At 36.2% G+C, this 23,200-nt stretch overlaps 1 protein-coding gene across 2 annotated transcripts in view; it reads left to right on the top strand.

Moving 5' to 3' along the window:
- CWF19L2 (CWF19 like cell cycle control factor 2) overlaps positions 1-23,200 on the top strand; it is a 63,420-nt gene that overhangs the window by 10,271 nt on the left and 29,949 nt on the right. Inside the window, exons 2-10 of one of the 2 annotated variants that reach the window (XM_057372484.1) lie at positions 2,963-3,073; positions 3,806-3,910; positions 5,315-5,422; positions 7,698-7,817; positions 9,458-9,551; positions 10,682-10,797; positions 11,064-11,782; positions 17,695-17,788; positions 20,654-20,743. In XM_057372484.1, coding sequence (XP_057228467.1) covers positions 2,963-3,073; positions 3,806-3,910; positions 5,315-5,422; positions 7,698-7,817; positions 9,458-9,551; positions 10,682-10,797; positions 11,064-11,782; positions 17,695-17,788; positions 20,654-20,743 — 1,557 coding nt within the window. Of the gene's footprint in view, positions 1-2,962; positions 3,074-3,790; positions 3,911-5,314; positions 5,423-7,697; positions 7,818-9,457; positions 9,552-10,681; positions 10,798-11,063; positions 11,783-17,694; positions 17,789-20,653; positions 20,744-23,200 lie in introns of both variants that reach the window. The other variant, XM_057372482.1, reaches the window with a different exon arrangement.

Raw genomic sequence — 23,200 nt, 5'->3', positions numbered from 1 at the left:
CATGTCTATATTGTCAAGAATCTTCTATATTTTGTATCTTTGTGTAGGAGACACAAGCTTTCACTTGATGCTTTTGTTTCTGTCTTTGTCTTTTTGACAAAGACAGCCTGGTGGTCAGTCTGCTACTGCACATTAATCTTGGCCAATCCTGTTTCATTTAGTATTCAGGAGATAGCAATCTGTAGTCTGATAATGATTTCCAGTCACTGTATTCTAAACGAGTGTTTGTGTACTTCAGTCAAAATGATGATCCATCTCTCTAATTAGGATCATATATCTAAATTCCTTAAATGCTTGTCTTTATTCTTTCTGATTATTTTTAGATATAATAAAAATATAAAAGATCCATTTGTACCTTATTTATAACATTAACCTCATTTTATGCAATGTTTCTTTGTAACTTTGGTAACCTGAAGAAAATAGTAAGGTTATATAAAATATACTTGTTACGATAGGAAATGATAAGAGGCTAAATCTTCCATGACAGGCTGAGAGCATATACAATGAAGACATGATGACAAACTGATCTTGAGTGGCCTTTATTTGTGATGTTTATAGATTTATGCGCCTAAGAACTGCACAAGGGGTGGAAGGGAGCTGCTGACTGATGTAATTCTTTCTCAGACAAAAGWGAAATGGAGTATTCAGAAAGCCTGTCCTTTTTTCAGTTTAAATCTTGGCAACTTGTTTTGTGTTTGCTTGTGGAGCAAACAAGCTTGGAGTCTGGTTTTTAAATTTTTTTTTTCCCCATATAGAACTATGGCTCCCCTTTYCCCCATTGTTTCATCTCTGACCAGTTCTAACCTTAAGTTTGGGGTCTGTGGCTTGTAGATGTTTTCTGAGTTGCCTAGCTAAAGTTACTATCCCTTACTGATCTACAAATGTGGCATGTTCTGTTACTTTGATTTAGATAGATGAACATATTTTTAAGACCAAAGGGCCATCATTGTCTATATGGACTAGAAGAGGATGTACCAATCAGTGAGTTCTGCATGAATTTTCAAGGGTGTTGTCCTGGATGTCTTGGGATGTTTCTTTGGATCACAGAGGGGTAACTGGAAATACGCCTGCATTTTTTGGAGTCCTGCATGGTTCTGGTGATGTTATGTTGTGCTTAACATCTATTTCACTGAATTGTAGTCATGCTCATTCTTTTGTTGTTTTGTTTACTTATAACCTGGAAAATGTTTTGATTTGGAATAGATGTCTAAATGTATTCTTAACTCATGTTTTGTTTATGCCTCCATTTTGAATTTTAAGAGGTAGAATTCAGCTTTGTAAACTGTCAGCGTCRTTCTAGAGATGGAAGTCTCAGTCTTGGCCTCTTAATTCAATCTGATTTATATGATTTTTTGTTTGTTTTGCAGTATTTCTTTATTTAAAATCAAGAAGTCTGGGTAGCAGCCTTGCTTCAGTTGCATTTAAGTGCATTAAGTTTATCACTTGGACCTCCTAAGAAAGTAGATAGTGAAGGTTTGAAAGGGTTTTTTTGTTTGGGCACAGATGCATAGTGGGCTTTTTTCTTTTTTTTTTTTTGGGTTCATTGTGTTGTGCCACTTTCCATATGCTAATGCTGATGTTCAAAAACACTATAGTGGTCCTACCTTGTGAATTAGCACTTTAAAAAAAACACTTTTAATCTTGTTTTTTTAGGATGTATTTCTCTTCTTTGGACCTTTATAATGTATTGGTCATCTTCCTGCAAGCATAGTTTTCTATTTCTGTCAGGACAAAGGCTTCAGATTTTCTTCTTGGCTATATAAAACAAAAAAGAACCTGGGCTGTGGTGGGGAGATTACAGTCTTGTGCRGTGCAAAGGCTTGGATCTAGAGAGCTAATAGCTGATCAGGAGGACAGACCTCAACTGTTGTCTAATCTCCTTAGACTTTTTGATTTGTTTGTTTCAAATATTGATATTTTTAAAACATGTATGTGTTTTTTTGGCTTATGTTTGACAACACTTTCTGATAAAAGTTGGTGTTTAAGGATAAAAATTCCAAAGTCTATCTGTGGGGTTTTTTTTAATTTTAATTTTAGTCATTTTAAAAGAGACCTCTCAAACAAACAAAACCCCAAAAGGATGTTAAAACTTGCAGGACTTATCTAGCAAAAATTAGGGTGGTAATAATATAAAATATCTTTCCTCCTGTTTAATCAGAGTGGTGATATATGGTATATCATACATGGCATGAAAAATTTCCTAAAGACAAGTAATATTTATGTGAACTTGATTCTGGAAGTTATGTTTAAGCTGAAAATAATAGAGGGAACTTAAGAGGCTGAAAAAACATTTTATTGATACGGCTTATAAAAATCCTTTTAGAAACTGAAACTGTTTGCGGTAATGGTTGTATTTTCAGAAGCAGTTGTATTTCTAGTTTTATCTCGATAACCAGAAAGGGAGGAACATTCTGCAGCTCAAAATGCTAATCCTTACATACCTGTATACTCCTTGAAAGTATTTGCGTGGACTTCTGCATTTCCATGTTCTGCACCTGGCTGAGATATTTTTAAAGTTGAATATGCACAAAGAGAGGCTTACTAACAGATAGTGAGCTGTGCTTTGCAGTGGAGTAATTGCCCAAAGAATTTTTCAAACTAGAGACTTAGAAGTCCATCATATCATATATCATATCATATCATGTATTCATTTAATGAATGCTGTAATAAGAGAGGACTTCTCAGAATGAAGAATGCAAGTTGAATGTCTTTGTGTCACTCTTATTTAGGATGGGATGAAACTGKTGATAGAGGAACTGCAAAGGAGAGTGCGTAATGTGTTCTAGGTGAATTTCTGCTTTAACATGTAATCCAAAAGTATTTTTATTGCTGTCTTCTTAAAGAAAAGGTTCTCAAGTGCTGTTCTCATCATTATGTATGGTTGTGTCAGTGTGGCTGGCAGAGGTTTATCTGTAAGGAAATGCTGCTGAACTCCACCTGGTTATTTCTCTGTCSAACTTAGGCCAAAATTAATTATGAAAAGAAGGAGAGTTGCAAGTTGCTGAAAGATCTACGAGGTGAAGATACGTGGATCCCTGCTGATGTGAATGAACACATGGAACAACTGGAAAAGGTGATGTAATTGTAAATTGTCAAATTGGATTGTTACCTTTACAGCATGTTTGTATGAACAGAAGACATTGAGGGCTTTAAGACAGTCCTTAAAAGCATCTCAATTTCTGAGTTCTTTATGCTTTGATATTAGTTGTTTTTTTAAGGTAGAAATAATTTTTTACTTGCCAAGAGGAAGAGATTCTGTCATTCAATTCCAGATTTAATTTCTACTAAAGGCAGAAGAGCAAGGGCTRTCAGACAATAATTGTCCCATGGTAAGAAATCTGGAGGATTCAAGGCTTTATAGTCTCATTTGTGCTCATTCACAAGAGAAACCTTAGTGGAGCCTCTGAAAAACATCCTTTTAGTGTGCAGATATTTCAGCAAGGGAAAGGTGTGTACTGATAATGTAGTGATACCTGAAGAAATAGGTTTGACCAAAATAAATGCAATGTAGTGGTTGTTATCTGTACATGTATAATATCTTAGTTCCAGTGAAAAAGGTAYTGAGAGGGGGAAGAAAAATTGATTATGGATGCAAGGTATGCCATCCCTGCTCCTAACACCCCACCACAGCATAGAGAGACAGAGGGTAGTAAAAGGTAGTTATGTATGTTTTACCTTTCCTCAGTGAGATTTGGTAAGTAGATTTGATTTTTTTTTTTGTTTTTTTTTTGTTTTTTTGTATATGGGTGATTTGGTTTACTGGATCTCATTTACAAATATTAACTTGTAGGAACATTCTGTGCAGAAAAAAAAGAAAAAGGATAAACATTCCAAAAAAGCTAAGAAAGAAAAGAAGAAAAGTAAGAAACAAAAATCTGAAAAGAAGGATGACTTACTTGATAGTTCTTCGGTAAGTAAGAAAACTAATAATAATTCAAATGACATTCTTAAAACTTGAACCATTTTCRTCCCTGTGGGTACACATGGGTAGTAAAATTAAAGCTCATTCTTATAATTTTCTGTTTGGAAAAATTGTGTCAGAATTTGACAGTTCTAATATCATGAGTATTTAATCAATTTAAAATTGGCTGTTATGTTAGTGCTTGTGAATTTTATAATACTGAATTTGCTCATTAGGAACTAAGTGATTTATAGTTTTTCAGCAGAAAGAAAATAAATAAAAAGTCCTCATTCTGGTATAGAGAGGAAAATTTCATAGGTATCCTGTAGTGTCTGTGGTATACGAGAGACAGATGAGTCTAAAATTGTAAATAATTGACTTTGATTTTAAACATGTATTACTTCTGGCTTTTTCCACAGATTTTCAACCATGGACACTCCCAAGAACATGGGAGTTGTACATGGGTCTGAAGGTCTTGTACATTTAAATCTGTAAGGACATGCCTTCACATGGAGGGGCACTCTGGCAGAACAGTGCAGAGACTGCATTTGATATCTGGGTGCTGCCTTGTGGCCACATTGTGGAAAAGATCCTCCCAGCCTTTTTGATGCAGTCAGGTGGCACTGTTTTCAGAGAGTCACTTTTATGGAGTGAAGTAACATGCRTTATGATGAGATCTTTTTTTCAGGGATTTGTATCAGAGATGAGCTATAATACCAGTGTGGAAAGTAACCAAAGGTACAAATGTCCCACATTCTCCATGGTTATCACCAAAACCCTTCAAATCACAGCAGGGACTCTTAGCATACAACACAGTCCTGGCTGTAACTTCTGTCCAAAATCTGATACTCCTAAGACAGGTTCATGTAAATAGCAAAGTAACTCTGTTCAATGCAGTCCTATCGGCTTCAAGYGAAAAATCTCTGTACACTGTTTGCAAGTACAAATGTAGGAAGCTGGATATAAAAATAGCAGGCAGTAACATGTACCATGCTTTATATTGTGCAGTGTAACTGATCTAACTTTTAAAATGTGAAACATACTTAGTAATGAATTTAGGTTTTTTTAAATTTTGTTTTTGTTATGCCATAAACCCAATTGGTTTTGATTGTGTTTTCATTCTGTTTTAATTTTAGCAGAGTTGTACAAATAACCTGGCAGTATGAGCTAGTGTTGCATACTCTGWTGTGCTCATGAAGTATGGTGGTATGTTTTGATTCTGAAGAAACAACCTTCAGTGGGAATATCAGTATTCTGGTTTTATAGTCAGTATTTTTAAATATAAAAGAGTATTATATTAGTAATGCTAATCAGCATTAATTTTGATTGTCAAAATAATTGGTAAATAGTGCATGTTATCAAGTAGTATGCTAAGGTATTATTTTTATTCTTTATGTTAAACTCTCTTTTTAGGATTCTTCAGTTGAATGGGTTGAGTCAAATGTGTCACAGACAGACGACGCTGGAAAGGCTTGGAAGGTCAACAAGCAACCAGATGATGGGAAAGAACCTTCCCAGCAGGTGGGCAGGCTCACAGCTACTTCAGAGATAAATTCAGCTTGTGAAACRTGTTTAGGTTTCTTAGGAGCTCTTTTGCAGCATGTTGAGCAAAACCTATTTCACAAATGTCTTTGTTTAGCTGGGTAAATGCTACTTGTCAYTGATTGGAAGACTTCTCTACCTAACAGTTCTTAGTGTTTTACAAGGCAGTACTCTTAATGTTGCCCATCACCAACTCCTTTTATCRGGTTTTGAGGCTCTAACAAGTTAGCTTGATTTTCTTGAAGAGATCAGCTTAAAGGTCTTGACTAGACAYGCATTTTTTTTCTTCATAATTTTGGTGGCTGTTCTACAGTTGAATGAATTTTTACCCCTGGGATGCTTAAACTGATATAAGGGAGGTGTAGAACATTTCAGCAATAATACTTATGGCATTAATGCCTCTTTTGATCTTCATAGGTATCTTCTCTGCCCAGTGAGCAATATTTAATCTGGAAAATGGRGTAATACTGAAATGAACTGTAGTGATTTTAGAAACAAATGTAGTTATATACCATGATATCCTTTGTCATGTGAAGATGATTTTTAATTTAGTGTCTAAATTTTTTTTCTCACAAAAAAAGTCCATTTTTCATTCTGGATTTGTGCATCTTGTTACGAGAAATAAAAAGGGTCTCTAAATTCTCTCTTGGTAAAGTGTAAAGTATGAAGTAATGTCTTGATCATTTATATTGCAAAAACATTGTTTTTCCAAGCATTTTTTTTTAATAATGTGTTTCCTAGGCTTGTCTGGGTTTGGATAAAGAATGTGCTTTTGACAGGAATTTCATGATCATCCCTATATTTTGGTTTTTTCTGACATAAGGAAGAAGTCTTGGAGCACATAGATCCATATCCTGTTGGATTAAATTAAATTATATGTTTTCTCAAAGCACACCTGAGGTGCTCCATGTGACCAATGCTGGACTACTCCGGAGTGCTTACTTAGAAACAAAAAAAGGAAAGACAGAATCACATATAAAAATTTCCAAGCCATCGATCTGAAGCCTAAACAGAAGACAGTCAGGGTTTTTACAGTGGTGTTCAGAGACAGGACCAGAGGCAATGAGCAGAAATTACAGGATGTTCCTTCTGAACATCAGGAAACATTGTTTTACTGCGAGGATGATCAAGCACTGGCACAGGTTACCTGGAGAGGCTGTGGAATCTTCTTCTCTGCATATATTTACAAGCCATCTGGATATGATCCTGGGCAGGTGGTCCTAGGTGATCTGGCTTGAGCAGGGGCTTGGGCCAGATGACCTCTAGGGGTCCCATGCACTTCCACATTTGTTGATGCACGTTGCCTGCTAATGTGGGCATAGATATTATTGAATCACTTGAAGATAGATTATTTTTCAGTTCCTTCTCTTTCTCGGAGGAGATTTAAAAAATGAAATGTGTTTCACCTCTCAAATTCTCTGGCATGTTGCAGAACATAATTTTTACATAACGAAGTGACCTATAGCATCTGTTCAGATTGACAGCTCAGACTTGAACTCTGTTGAAGATAGGAAAATTCTTCTGCAAGGACATGTTTCAGAATATATGTGATCATGTCATTTTGGTTGCTATACTAGAATTAAAAGAATTGCTCCAAATACTTGCCTTTATAGAGTAATTGCTCATAATGTGTATTTCACTGCTTGCTTTTGAGGCTTCAGGTTTTACTATATAAAGGTGGTAGATATATCTAGGCTTTTAATATGCTGCTTTTCTTTAGGCTAATCCTCATTTTTAAAATCTCCTTGGTCTGGCTTAGGTTTTATGAATACAGTTTTCTGGCTGTTTTTGTGGGTACAGTTCACAGAATTTAGATGTTGAGTTTAAGGGTGCAGTTAGTGTTAAGATATCTGAGTTATGAACTGTACTCAGATACTGATCACAGATTTTGTATACACTAGAAGAGATACAAGAGATCATGAGATTAGAATTAGCAAARTGAAGCGTATGGTATTTATTTATGTGAATAATTAGCAGCCTGTACAATCTGCATGTTTACTAATGTCTTAAATACCATTGTAAATATGTATTTCAGATTACAGGGAGACATGAAATTTGTTTGAGTATTAAAAAATTGAAAGATTAGGGTTCTTAAATTTGTGTTTGCTTTTCACTGAAGTATTTCATATGAGTTTGAAYAACCTATTCTGTTTATTTTCAATGRCGTTTGTCAGTAGTTGCAGTGGTTTGGTTTGTACATAAGCCATGTTTTTGTTGGAATTATGAACACTGATTCTTTGTGTTTATTTTAAAGAGAGAAGAATGGATGAATTTAGACTTCATGTCATTGAAAACAACATCAGTAGCAGCTGTCAAAGGTGAAAAACAAAAAGATAAAGTATTGGAACGACAGAAGGCTCAAGAACTTGTGCAGGTAGGAGGAATTATTATCTTAATTTTTTTCTGCGTTTTACTAAATTGTGATGATGAATGAACTAATGAATTGGTTCAAATTTATTGTTATTAAAATTAATGCCTGATGTGATAATGATTTTAATTAAACTGATGTGTTTGGATGGAAGGCTTCATGCATCAGGCTTATATTGTGGAGAAAAGCCTTTATCTTGTAGGTGAGGAGAAGGCCACTCTTGCTAATACTAAGTTCTGTTAGTAGCAGTGACAGACTATTGGTCTGGCCTTCTCCTCCATGGTGTGTGAAAGGACCACCATTGTTTGTGTGATAAAAGGTTAGGAAGTTACTATGTTAAATTGTAGGGTGCTGAGGATTGCTTTTCCTAAAGAAAGAACTCAGAGCAGTCCTTGTGCCTTTCATGTCTCAGTTGTTGGTGAACACATGGGTGGTTCAGGGTCTGACTGGAGAAGAGGTTGCTGTCATTGAATTAACTCTGTTTATGTACAGTTGCTGGCTCCTTCATTTGTTCATTTACCTCCTTAAATCACCACAATACCCACATGTGTTATATTATTAATGACAATTTATATTTATATGTATTCTTAATCCTAGAAAAATGTGATTTTTATATACTCTCCCACCCAACTAATTGCTGTCCATGCCGGTCTATACTCTTGTGTTTTCTACACTGGAGTTTCTTATTTTCTTTTGTGTCTTGGTTTGAGACAATGTTTTCAGAGAAAAATGTTACAGAGTAAATGTTTCCTCTGAAGTGAATTTTTTTTTTTTTTCCCACCAATATGAAATAGATGTTCAGGCAAAAGTGAAGAGAAAAAATAAAGTAGTTTATTAACAAAACACAGGACCCACAGGACACAGATAAAAAGTAGCTGTTAGATATTTAAAAGTCCAGGAATGCCCGATGCCCCCTCCCACTTGGCCACCTGGTGCAGAGAAAATGGCGCATCTCTGGTCCCTGGGGAAAAAGAAACAAAAGAAAAAAAAGTCCACATGGCGCTCGGGCAGCAGTGGCAAAACCTGGATAGYCCTCACTGTGGATGAAACAGAGGGCTTGGTGTGTTTTTCTGTCGCCGGCTTGGCTTCTTCTGGAGTCYGGGASGAGACCAAAYGGCGTGGCTTCTCCCCGCCGGCTGCCGAATTGCTCCAGAAGAAAAATCGCATGAGTCCGAGGAAAAAAAGTAGCAGTCCAAGGAGAGCTGTTTGCCCAAGCTAACAAACCCGAGCTAGCTAAATGTTAACAACATAACTCCGCTGCAGGAAACGAGCAAGGACTCCTGCAGCGCCAATGCTGAGGTCCAAAAAGCCCACAAACTGAGCTCCAAAATCGAAYGGCTGCGTGGCAGCCCCAGCTTTTAAACTGTCTGTGCTGCCCCGCCCCTTCTTCCGGGTCGCATTTAAAGGCATAGGCACCTTTTGGGCATACAAACCAACGGAATAGGAATACAGAATTGGCACAAAATCAACCCAAGACACTTTAATGTCCAAAGCAATGTGTACAACAGATGCATACAGCATGAAATTGGTGGTGATGAATTGGCAATATTACATAGATTTCTCACACAAGTGTCTCAAAATTTGTCAGATATTCTATAAAAAATGAACCATATGCTATGTATACTTTAAAATTATTTCTATTTCAGGCCATGTTGTCTGAGAGAGAACTCAATCCCTATTGGAAAGATGGTGGTACGGGTTTGCCACCAGAGAAGGATGAAGAAGCTTCAGTTAAGAAAGGTAAAGAGCAATCTTTTGTAGTAATCTTAAATATCTCTCCCCAGTTTCTGATCTGTGTATTGTTTACAAATGACTTCTAATGTTGTAGTAACAGGATTATAAATCATATGTATATTCTTAATAATACATGTAAGAAAGTAGAATTTGGATGAACATCCAAAGTGAATATTGGTTAATGTCATAGTACATTGTTTTGCCGAATTTCTCTTCTAGTTTTTAATCTTGAGTGGTTTGACCTTCAATATCCCTACAGAAATTCTCCATTTTGAACTAATTGAAGGAAAGCATGATTTAACCAAGACAAGATAAATTGTTGTCAACTCATTTGGTTCATTTCATTCCATTGCACAAATTATAGTTTTAAAGTATTCACCCACAGAAGTCTGAGTCACATCAAAATGAAATACATTACAGATGTATTTTGTGAAAAGTATTATTTCTGTASCCTTTTCACTTTTTTCCTTACCCTGGGGTTATCCTGCACATTTCCAGCAAATAGAGTAATAAAATCAGTTTTCGTAATGTCATGAAACATTTCTTATGTGATAAGAAGAGTGCTTGTATTCTGTCAACAGGGAAGAGTGGGGTCTGTGGCTTTTTGAGAGCSTTTCCCTGTGGACAGTCTGTCCCAGAAACCATTAGCCTCATACCCACTCTTAGGAGTCACAGATCAGCTGTYTGTAAGAGGTGACAGCATCAACTGAGTGTGCGTTCAGAATGTTAAGACCACTGCTGACTTCTCATTCATTTTCTGAGAAAGGGAATTCACTTGTTTGTGTGTAAGGGGTATGCCAAAGAATGGACACAGAATGTAGAAACAACAGGATGGTGCTTTAATGTCATAATGAAACTCCACAGCTTCTGATATGCTGCTCCTGTCTTGGAAACAGATTTTGTTCTATTGTAAACTGGAGAAGCTTAAATTAAATCAGTGGTATTGTGAGATATAACCAACATTCATTTATGAAGATATGTAATTGAATTTTTATATTAATTCTGTTTTTCTTTTGTAGTCCTTCAATTTTTATAATAAGTTTAGCTGAAGCTTTAATGTCTCATGCAGAGTAAGGTTAAATACGAGTGATTACTTAAGATGTAAAACTATGGCCTCTCATTGTTTTCTACTTTAGTTACAGTGGTAGAAGATGCTGGATTAAGTTGGCTGCGAAAATCATACCAAAGGATGAAGGAGCAGGCTGAGAGAGAGAAACGAAATTTTGAGGAAATTGTAGCTGAGAGATACGGGGTAAGGATCTTCAGTTAAAATTKCTTCATACTAATAGATGCTTGGAAAAGATTACTTTCATATAAAGGCACAAGTACTGAATATGTAGTGCAAGACATATGAGAAGAAGCTTCTCTCAAGTGATGAAGGGTTTAAAGTTACCCAGCCTTTTATGTATTTCTTTTGTAAAATGTTTTTAACATATGGGATTCTGTAGCAGATTTAAAATATGTACACAATACCCCGTAGTCTTAAAAGTGGTATGAATTTTTTATTCTTTCTTTTAGTCAGTGGAAGTRTTTCAATCACGATTAGAAGAAGCTGAAAAAGCTGCATCCAAAAAGGAAAATTATCATGGAAGTGGAAGATGGAAGAAGACTGACTATTCAGAAAGTGAGAAAGAGAAGAAAGAACGGCATATTGAAAAGGCAACACGAGATGAAGATGATAGAACCAGAAACATGTTTTGGGGCTGTTCCAGGGACAAATAYGGCAAGGGGTGGGTGCAGGAAGACAAGGGTTACAGAAGAGATGTGTCAAGAGCAGATCAGGAATGTGGACACAGTAGCATGGACTCAGTATCAAGGGGCTACAACTCCAAAGCAGAAAAATATTCCAGTGAAAAACGAAATCAGGAAAAGAGTTCATCCCTAAGCAACATGAAACACAAATTTTTGAAACCCTCTGAAGATGATTCATCATCTTACAGTGCACCCAGAGACTCCAAGTCCCAGCAGTCCTCTTCCAAACTRCCAGCTCACAGCTCTTTGAGCAGCCGTTTCCAAAAACCCGATGAGGATACTGCACTGTGGACCAAAACTCACGCAAAAGATAGCAATGAGAAATCAGTATCTGATCAAAAATCATCARGTACTAGGGAAGAAATTGATGGGAAAAATTGGAAAAGAACTCCAGGTGATGAAAAAGAGAAATCGCGACAGGAGCACACAAATGATACACTTGAGAAGAAGCAAATTTTATCTGACAATGAAACATCATCCTCTAGGTATTTTATGAACATCTTTACTTGGCTTTTATTTGCCTTTTTTTCATGGCAAAATATAAGAGAAGCTGTATCTCCTTTTTTACAACATAAACACTGATCATATCACATCTAGTTTGGAGGAGGAGTCTTAGCCTCCAGCTAAGGGCAGTTCGAAGAAGTAAGTTAAGCAGATTCAGTGAACATCCCCTACTTGATTTGTCTTCTCAGCACATTTGAGAATTGCTAATGATAGGTTATTTTCTACTTCTTTCTAATCTTAGTTCACACTGCAGTAAAATTGGTCTCTTAAGCAAAAACACCTGYAAAATATCTTAACAGTCATTGAATTTATAAAATAAGAGACTTGAAATGTTAGAAAATGCTGACTRAAAACGGAAATAATTAATACAGCAGGGATAGGTTTGCCACTAGTGAGATGAGCTCATATGCTAAAGCAGTAGCATATGAAAAATAGTGGAAGGTATTGATTGCAAAGTGCATTTTCTGTGATGAAGAGGAAGGATTAATAGGACTGGGAAGGGAAACACAAATTTAATAGGCAGCAGGAATTTAATTTTCCCTGACTTRCTTTTGTGAAAGACAGCAGAGAGTAGTAAGGAGAGGTGGTCAGATAACTAAGTTGTAGAGAACTGACTTTCTGCTCTGCTCAAGGCCTCCTGTTCTCCAGTATTAGCAGATTGCTGGTTCTTCCAGTGATTTGATTAGGTRGCTTTTACTGTGAATCCTTTGTTTCAGATCTTTCCAATAATTTGTAGGGATGTGCGTAAGTATTTCATAGTTAGGGCTATCTTATTCAATTTCTTGGGAAAGCTGAACAAGTAAATATTCTTGGTTGGAGTATGTAAGAAGCATTATGTGATTTGGTTGAAAAAAGCATTTGATGAAATATGATCAAATGTAATACCTTCTTTCTTAYATGTTTATGTCAGTTATTTGCAGAAAAAAACTCCTAACAAGGTTATGAAGTATTTATTTTATTTATAATTTTTCCTACATATAGTGCTTATATACCTCACTATGTATTTCCAAAGAAAAAAAATGTACATTAATGAGTACTGCATGACTAACCAAAACCAGGCATATTAGTCTATGCAGTTCTTTATATTTTGCATGTTGGGTRTTATTCCCAGATTTTACTTGCTATACTTTGACAGAAGCCAATGAAATTTGAATTTTCATTGATAGCAAGAATATAAATTACTTGCATGATGTTCACCTTACCTATTGTTCTTTTAAAGCATGAGCTTGAGTATTAGTCATGGCAATAGTATTTCCAAATTCTAACATAACTAATTTGTACACACTATGGAAAGTTCCATTCATAAGTGTATGTCATGTCTTGTTTTATTGTTTATTTTATTGTGTCTAGGTGCTATTTTGCTGGAAAATGAGAAGTCTATTTTTATAGTTATTTTAGTTACTCTGAAAACAAAGATCTGRTAGCATTAAACCTCTGATGTATGACCCATTAGACACTCAAATTTAGTGATCCTTTTTCTTCTTCTGTATATTGCCCTAATAGTTACTGCACTGAAGTGCCTGGGGTTTACCAGTTAAATGCACTTTGTAAACTTCTGGTTAGAATGKCATGTCTGAAGTGAAGCCTGTGAAACTTCTTCAACTCTTGAGTCCTGGTTTGTTCATGAGTTTCTTTAGGTACAAGGTGTGCATAATCCAGGGTTGTTTTCCACCGGTCTTTGAGGGGTAGGGGATGGGTTGGAAAGTGTGGAGCTGGCTGTTGCTTTGAGTGTGTGTTGTGTTGATCCCAGCACATCCCAGCTGCTTGCTTATTCTCAGTCCTGCAGAGGGAGCCCAGAAGAGCAAAAGGGAGAAAAACTCATTATTGGATAAAGGCAGTTTAATGAGTGAAGGAAWGGCACAACAACATGTGATACAAGGGCAGTCAGTCACTCACCGCCTCCCACGAGCAGACTGATGCTCAATCAGTCTTTGAGCAGCAGCTGCTTTGGAAAGACTGCTCTCTCCAGGGCTTTTTTTTTTTTTTTTTGCTGGACATGACGTTATGTAGCATGGAATATCCCTTTGGCCTGTTTGGCTGTCCTGGCTGTGACTCCTCCCAAACAGTGCTCACTCCAGCCTGCTTGCTGGGGGTACACAATGAGAACCAGAGGAAGCCTTGAGGCTGTGTAAGCACTGTTCAGCAGCAGCCAAAATACTGGTGTGTTACTGGCTTACCAGCACTGTCTCCAGAGAAATCCAAAGCACAGCTCCATAGGGGCTGCTGGTCACTAATGAGTGGCTTGGGGTTGCTCAAAGAGTCACCGTCACGGTATTTGCAAAAGCGGTTTTAATATAAATCTATAAAAGTCATAAAAATGAGACTTAACGAAGTTTGGTGGTAAGGTTCATTCTATTATTGACTACATGAATGAAACATATAAAAGAAAACTGAGTTAAAATTGATTTAGAATGTTTTATATGTAGTCTGAAGACATAAAAGTGTAAGTGGGACATTTCCATTGTGTCACAAGGTTCTGAGCAGACTCTTGCTCTCTAAACTCCTGATAGAGCTTAGGTGTGGCTAGGTCCAATCTTTGTCTCAGATTTGATCAACAGTTTACATCTTGATTTGATCAATGATTACATCTATAATTAATTAGGATCACCTGAAGAACCCCTGTCCAAGATACCATGATCTTAATATGATATTGTTAAAGTATCAGTTTACCACATGTGAAATTTTTRCATGACTTCTGATATAGCAGCAGTCTGAACTTTATTTACAGTTTCAAGATGAATCACAGGATTTTAGCACTACTTATTGACCAATTTAACATTTACATAGTGTGTCAATAGGATTTACTATAATCACAATAGTGACAATTTCAGATCTGAGATTGCAACATTCATACTATAGTTGCTGTATGGTATCTTACAACAATTCACACATGCATGCATATGGACTAAAAGAGACATGTAGGGATAGATGTGTGTAAATGTRTAAAAATATGTGCATATATAAAATATGTGAGAATATAAAAATGCCTGTTAAAAGTTCCTCTTGAGTTCAGTGAAATTCTTCAAATGTGTTGGATTTATCAATAAGCAGGAGTTGAGCTTCAAGGAGTGGAGGTTTCAGCCCAGGCGCCCTTACCAGCTTTCTATGATGGTGCTCTGATCTTTTCAAATGGGAGAGTTGGTGAGTTCTGGGAGGTGTCCCACTCAGAGCAATGCTGGCACTGCCCATCGTGGTGTAGGAGAGCTCAGAGGGCATCACAGRGCACCRCTGTTTCTGGAGTTGCAGYATCCTTGGGCTTCAGTCATCAGTAAATTTCCATCTTGGCCACAGTCTGGCTCAGTTACTGGAATTTTGAAAATTCCAGTGGCAATGGTACTGTTCCATTCAGGCTGTGATTCAGGTGAGTAGTGTTCAGAGGCTGTCAAGGGGTGACTGATTAGTTCTGAGTTTGTTCCACATTGTTGCAGGCACCACGAGTTCTGGGTGTGGRCAGTGGGCTCCCACCTTAGCCAGGCCAAAATTCCTGCTACAGTCAAGGGATACTTCACCACCAAACTCTTGCACAAAGGCCAAACATAATGGGAATCCTGGGATTGCAGAGTGCCTAGGAAGGGGAGGTCTAGGCATGGTGTGGAGSAAAATGCACCACTGCATTGCTATGGAAATAATATATTCATCCCATCCAGCCAGACATAGTAGAAAATGTTATTATTGAGTAGAAGTTAGTGATACCGTTGCCTCAGTATTGTTTTCTTCAAAGAAGCAGCTACTTTTTTTGAGTCTGTTTTTTATTTTTTTATGAAATAATGGTGATTCACTTTTTTTAATTGCAGGTACAAAAATGGTACCTTCTTTTTAACTGCCACATTTACTAAGTACAATTCTAATTGTAACTGGACAAAGGTAGAAATTTTGGTAAATTAGATTGTGTGCGGAAATGGTTTTTGGCTTTGAACTTATTCAAGTTCAAAGAATTCAATTATTATGATAGAAAAGATAATTCTTTTCCTTACAGAAGAGAACTAGGCACAGAAACTGTTCAACTGATATTTTCTTTTGCATGTATTTTTGTTCTGGTACTGTTAAACCCAATTGCGCAACTTCTTTGATATTTTAATTGTATTTCTTAGCCAATGCAATTACTGAGCTGACTTGACATAACTTATTTCCAAGTTCTTCTAAGATGGCTCTTAACTTCTGAGATTCTGTGTTTGAAATAGTGAATAACCTACCTGTCTTCCTGTTTCCTTCACTGGGAAGTTTGGTTTTTGTGGGTTTTTTTGCTGGGTTTTTTTTTTTGTTTGGCTAGAATTTTTTAGAAAATTCTGGCTTTTGGAACATTTCGGGTTTGAATATGTGCTGTAGATTTCTGTTGAGGGTARTTTATAAGCTACTGCTTTCTTCTTAAATTTTCAAGACTTGTAATACATGTACTTTTTCAATAGTGTTGGCAATCACAAAAAAYAAATCTTGGAGTTGAAGGCTTGAATTAATAGGTTTTGCTGGTTCAGTTCCTTGTCTCTYATGCTGAAAGTATAGCTTTTAAATTTTATCTTTTCTAAAGCACAGAGGAAGTTTCTTCAGCCTATAAATCAAAGTGTTTTGGACAGTTATGACACAGGTTAATTAAAAGTGCTGATTGGATGTCCAAGGGATCTCCCCAGAGGAAAAGTCCATCAGCTAACGTTGGCTGGAAGTCACACTTAATAATGTGACTGCTTCAGAGTTTAATTTGAGACAAGATAAAAAGCAAATCTAAACAATGTCTGGAGTCTCAAAAAGTTCAATGTTTCAAGCACTAGCACCACTTAAAAAAAAATAGGTTAATTAATAAACACTTTTTTTCCCCTTTACTGAAACAATCTGCCTTGCTTTGAAAGATATAGCTTAAGGAAAAGTGAGAACTTAATCTTGAGTGTTTTGTTTCTGGTGAACTTAAAGTAAACTCTGCTGAGTTTTGGGGGTCTTGGATTGGGCATCTTCAAAACTTAACAAAAGCAATTGGTAATTTTTCTCAGGACTGGGGAGATCTGCTGGTTAAAGATGACACTATCATTAAAGGTTTCCCATGCTTCAAATCCTACAATGTTTACCCATACCAAATAGTGAGTGAATTCTTTCTCTAACAGTAGGAACCAATATCATAACTGTACTCTTACGTGTCTTTTGTTTTAGATATTTTACTTTTAGTTAATTGGTTTTAGACTTTCCTAGGGCTAGAGAACAARAGCCAAACTTATTTGATATCTCTTTGCAATATTTCTTGGAGTCCTTATTTAATAAACATCATAACAAGTCATATGCTGAGTTTTTAAAATTAAGGTACAATACTATTCATTACCAGCTGTTGCCTCATCTATGGGGACTTCATATTTTTAAAATGGTGCCTGTTAATTTTCCATGATAACTCTACTGTATCAGCCATAATATGTTCAGATACAAAGATTTTACTGTGAGCAGATAAATATGGGAAAAATAAGTACTTTTCAAGAGATGGAAGGCTATTTGATGAGTAGAATAACTCAGAAATGAGTGATTTTGCAGGAGCTGAGAAGTACAAGCATATCCAAAGGCAGAAAGAATAATTAGAGTGGGTTGAAATAAATTTCTGTTTCCCTTGTTTTTTTCCTGCTTGTACCTGCTACTGACTTTTGACTGTTTTTTTATGCTGGGAAGATGTTCATAGATACTGCTTTTCATTTTAACTGATCTCAAAAGTAAAAGGAAACAAACTTCATAAAAATTTTGTTCAAACTGTTTGGTTTCAGAGTCCTTGGCAACTTCTGATGCAAATATATTTTTATAATATGTTATTTTAAATTACTTTGCCAATAGGCGTATATGTACCACTGTAGTAGGCTTATCATACTTAATGACACAGGTGAATATTACATTGCTTTTCTGTGGCTTTAATGCAGCTGGTGTTTTACAGATCATCAAAGAATGAGCCRCCTCGGGTTCTTAGTGAAGAGGAGATGAACAGACTGGGAGCGAGGATTGTGAAAGCAGAACTCATGGGAGACACGGTAATGGCTGTGAAAAACTGGCATGATTTACTGCAATTTTTCTTTAAAGCTCCCAGCAATTTAACTGTCTGGGTTTCTTTACAAAGGGTATTGATTCAAGCAATTAAAGACCTGCAAAATTTGCTAGGATTTGAAGATACTGCTTTTACAGTAATTTTTGGTTTAAATGTAATGGTTCACAGACTAGAGCAGAGGATCCAGGTCACTGGTCTTTGTAGGATAAGCAGCATGTCCAAAATGAGTTGTTCTCTGCCCTTTTTATTAAAAAGGGAGCTGGTGAAAACAACAAAGCTGCCTGTCTGTGTTACAAGGTAAACAGTGTCTGGAGCTTTACTTATTTCATCAGCTTTGTCACAAGTAGATGCTTGCTGTAGCTCTGCTGTATAAGCAAGTTTATTAATTATGATATGGAAATTATAGAACAAAGAGAGCTGCAGATGCCATCGCAGCCAGCTCTGCRCTGAGAACAGGTGGAATGCTTTGTATTCAGCTCCACAAAATGCCTGCCCTGATTGAGACTGGGCCCCTGGAGCTGGGAGAAACAGCTGTGCATTTAACATGGCTTGTTTCAGCCAGCAACCTGAAGGAACAAGAATTTCACTCTTGTGGAACACTAAATTCTGGAAGTATATATGTTTTGTTTATTACATTAAACAWGGTTATAATGAGCTAATTCCCTTCRGTAGTACTGTCTGGAAGTTTCAGTTATAACAAGGTCAGAGTCTGTTTGTTTTTAAGGTGTGTTTTTCAGGTGCTTGGCTCTACATAGCTGCTCTTAAGGAACTGTATTTTGTATTTTTTAGAAGCAAATGTTACCCCTTTGTATTTATTTTTTAATATTAATTTTTGCTGCACCTGTTTACTTTGCYTCTTGTGACATGTATTTGCACCAAAGTCTGTATCTTTCAGAAATAATAAATAAATATTTATTTATGGTAATATATAAAATGTGTTGCATCTTCAAGTGTTAAATTAATATTKCTCAAGAGCTGCTGTTCTTTGATTTATGGAAAGTTTACGTATGTTTTGTCATTATTGCTGAAACTAGGACATGGTGTTAAAGCCCCTGTAAGTTAATTCARATTTTGTTAGGAGAAAGTGTCCCTTTTACAAATACTATCTTTTCAAACAATTTTAAGTTWTGAATTCTTTTCCACAGACTTTAGACATAGATGTGTGTATGTAGCTTTAGAAATTTGAACAGCTATATCGTATCTAGAAATCCTATGCATTTGAAATGTTATCAGCTTCAAAGATGAATTAAAAGTAGATTCAAGGAGTGTATTTTCTACTGAGATATGGTGTTAATGGTTTAAATAGATGCATCAATATGTTAATCTGTAGTTTTCCTAGTTAATACTGAAAAACACTAGTTAGGAAAAATGTATTTATGAATGTAATTATAGGTTTGTGAGGRACTGGTGTAGTCACTTAAGGTATTATATTATTTCATACATTTTCCTGCAGGGGAAAATGATTKAAACTATCTATACCCTTGTTGCTAAAGTGCTGGGGTGGGGAAGGTTTTCCAAGGACTCTGATGAAAAGCAGCAAAAATTTGTAAACTTCTAAAAAAAAWTTCTGATACTGCTTAGCTTCATTAGCATTGCCTAAAGAAAACTTCGGGCACAAGTCTGGTCTTTTTCTTTTCAACCTGATAGGAACTGAGTAAAAGTAATTTGWTGAAAAATATACAGGTGTTCTGTGGGTAAAATAAGTCGTTTAATATTTTATAATTTTGTTTTGTTTTGACCCAAATCATGTGGCAGAAACAAGTATTACAATTTTACTATTATTCTTATATATACTGTTTTCTGTGTATGCACTCTGAATCAGCGTAGTTTAAAAAAAAACCCAACAAAATAAAAAACCAAACAACAACAGTTTAAATAATAAAATAGCTAGTCCTTGCCTCGTGGCATTTTAAATATTTTGCATGGTCCTTCTCTCATCAAATTGAAAATGCAGCTTGTTTAAWCAARTTTGTCCCCRCASACCAGAACAGRTARTTCTGTAACAGCATGTCCTGGTGGCTGGAGCTCAGGGTTGGCCATGTGGGCCAAATGAATTCAGAATCTATTTTTGTTACTCATTTGCTGTGTGGTGTTGTTCTTAAATCTGGGGCAGCAAATATGGGCACGATCGTTGTAGTCCAAACAATGAAAGTGGCCAAGGGGTCAGAGTATAAATGGTTCTACTCCTTCCAGGTTGATAGGTTRTCACTTGGCAATTCTTAGCAATCCAAGATACTCTGAAATACTTGTATTTGTTTAATAGACAGATGGATAAGGGAGCTGAGCATCAAAACCAATTTGCACAAGACTGTAAATAGTTCTTCTTTTCTACCTCTTGTACATTTTAGTTCTCAAAATAAAGTCTTAAGTGCAAAGGGTGTGGAGAGATGTGGATGTGAAACTGCATAGCAAAAATGCCTGAGACCTATATCTAGACCCACAGAGCACATGTATGTGTGTAAAGATGTGTATGTGTGTACAAAAAAAAAGGATATGATGTGTTCAGGCTTCCTTATGTAGCTTCCTRTACATAAAGTAATATCTGTGCTTAGCCATGTAAATAATTTATGAGTATAACTTAATAATGTTCATGAATAGTTTTTCTGCTCTTTTAATTGCAATACTTGTTCCTGTGCTTCAGATGCCTCTATTCTGAACATTTTTTTCATATTATATCCTTTAAAGAGTTGTGTGAATTATATTGACATGTTWTTTTTAGTCTTTTGTGTTATTAGAGTATAAAATGTTATATCAAAACTCAAAAATTGAAATTAATAGTTCATTTTGATATAAAGGTCTCTTAAGAGTTTAAAATAGTTAAGCTGATAGAGTACTATCACTTTCTTTGAAGGAGTTAGCTTCAGAGCTTCAAGCAAAACTTGACAATGCACGCAAGTTGAGAGAGACTCAAGGAGAGATTCCMGCAAAGGCTGTCAGAGAGGTAAGTGGGAAAATACTCTTCTTTTCTTTGCACTAACACAATGGTATGATGCAGGTAGCAACTGAAATAGAGAACATCAAATATACTTAGGAAAATTAGAAAGTGTGACTTCAGGTGAGTAACTGTCGAAATGGAATTGTACCTTTTGTTAGTAAACAAAACTTTCTCGATTGTACTTTAGCAAATTCAATGGGATTTTTTTTTTACTCATAATATTGTCTCAGGAAGGRTATATGTCTTCCATTAAAAATGAAACTGATATGTGTTGGCTGCTACATCATTCTTCTGTCTCTGAAGAAGTTGGCACTTCAAATGTTATTCCTTTTGAAGGGTGGTATTTAAGAAATGTAAGAAAGCTTCTTCCATGGCAACACAGATAAAAGGAATCACGATTAATATCTTAAGCTATGAGCTCTGTCCTCATGATGGAGAGGAAACTTTTAGGCAAAAACTAATATTCTTGTTCAATATGACCCTTTTCCACAGTGAAATTCAGCGGCTAGTGAGCAGCTGACTTTTTTTTTTTTTCTAAGAAGACTTCATGTCACACCTCAGACACTGACTAGTACTTCTCCAGTCTTTAGACAACAAAATGAGCTGGAATACAATATGTGGTCTTGCTGACTACCTTGTGTCAATGGTATGAAGTCTCACTCTTTGAATTCATAACTTAAAATTACAAAAGCTCTGTGTAGGTAGACTCTGCTTCATTGCAGTGCAATTCTTTGGCATGTTTTTTGTAAATGTAAAAAAAACCTGAATAAAACAGATTGGAGTTGTGTAATTACACAGGRGAAATCCATTCAGATTTTATAACTGGGAAGTAAAAACTGTGTTGTGGTTGGTCCTCAAATGTTGGTAGACACATTAGGAACTGAATTATGAATAACAATTTTGGTCAGCCCTGATCTTAACCATAGTCTGATTTTTATCTTAAGTTTTAATTAAAGCATTTTTACGCCCAACAGTCATTGCAAAAGAGCCAAATGTAAATGTTTATGAGTGTGCCTTGCCTGTGCCTTTTTCCTGGTTTCTTCTAGCCTATATTATGTGGTGCTTGAGTGTGAGCAGTCCAGCAGAGCTGACAGTTGCTCAGTTCTAAACCCCATCTTTGTGAGGCCAGGGTAGTCTTACTGGTTTTACAGCTTCCAGCTGTGTATCAAGAGCCAGCTGTGTCACACTGTGTGTCTCAATAGCCCAGATACTCAGAAACTATCTCGTAAYACAAGAGAGGCAGATTTGTGAAGGTGTGTTTGACTCGTTATCACTTAGCCTTACTGTGGCACAGACCACCCAAACAATAGCCTCAGACACTTCAGCCAGGTGTACTGCAAGCGAGATACTTGAAGCAGTTTGCACAGAARTGTTTTTCCAAATGGATGTCCTATTGATCCCAAAGTTTGATAGCCTTGCCTCTGTTACCAATAACAAACATGAAGTGTTTTGTTTCAGGCAGGTCTGTCTCTGCCTCCACGGAGCAGCATGGCCGGTGTCGTGCTGGGAGGTTCTACAATGGGGCTTTGCCTTATTTTAATTTCTGTTGGGAGAGCTGGGCCAATAAATCAGGAAGCAGTAAAGGCAATTTTGAATGCATCTCCCTAGGAAGTTTTTTTCTTAATTAACTGGGCRTGGATCAATTTCCCAATTCTGTTCACTGTGTGACTGAGTGAAGACTTATGCAAGTATAAGAGTGTATATGAATAGCTGGGGGGTGCACAGGACAGGATCAATTCTTTTGATAGTGGTGCTGGTTTATTCAAAAGTGATCAAGAAACTGGAGACTGAAGGGACTATRAAGTGCTACTTTAAATCCTAGTTTAATTTTATATAATTTTATTTTGTCTGTAAGTGAGAATAGAGGCAAATACAGCTTTTACAGTGTGACTTAGTAACTAGTTTTGAAGTTTTTTTTACTTGGACAAGAATTCTGTCTCAAGCAATCCCAAAAATGTGGTTTTGAAGTACAGTTTTCAAAAACTGATGTTTGAAATTCAAAAGCCTTGTGTTTCTCAGCTGATACATTTCACCAAGTCTCAGCATGGTTAGAATTCCCCTGTTGTTCACTGCAGGCTGCCTTAAGTATGTAACCTTATAAATTTTAGTATGAATAAATTATTTATTAATGGAATTTGGGGTCTTAATGGGTATTGTACTTAAATACTTGAGTCATGTGTACAACTACAATAAGTGCCCATGTAGAGATCCTTTTAAAAGGGTGAATTAAAATGTAGATTGTGCTTGTTTTGTCTTTAAGTTTGAGCAGGAGGCAACTTCAGAGTCTATGGAAATCAAAAAACTTTTGATTTCATTTGAGATAGAATGAAATGATGTTTATTTTCAGATGCTTATTGTCTAATTTGTCATGGGCATTTTGAGAAAGCAAGGCTGCCCTCTGAATCCTAGTGAAACTGCAAAGAGAAGGCTGCTGTACCATAGGGTTTCTGAGTTAAGATAGGT

This window comes from Malurus melanocephalus, unplaced genomic scaffold (genome assembly GCF_030028575.1).
Source record: "Malurus melanocephalus ecotype Western Australia unplaced genomic scaffold, MMel_1.1 scaffold_172, whole genome shotgun sequence".
Classification (NCBI taxonomy): domain Eukaryota; kingdom Metazoa; phylum Chordata; class Aves; order Passeriformes; family Maluridae; genus Malurus; species Malurus melanocephalus.
This window is presented reverse-complemented; position numbering and strand designations above follow the sequence as displayed.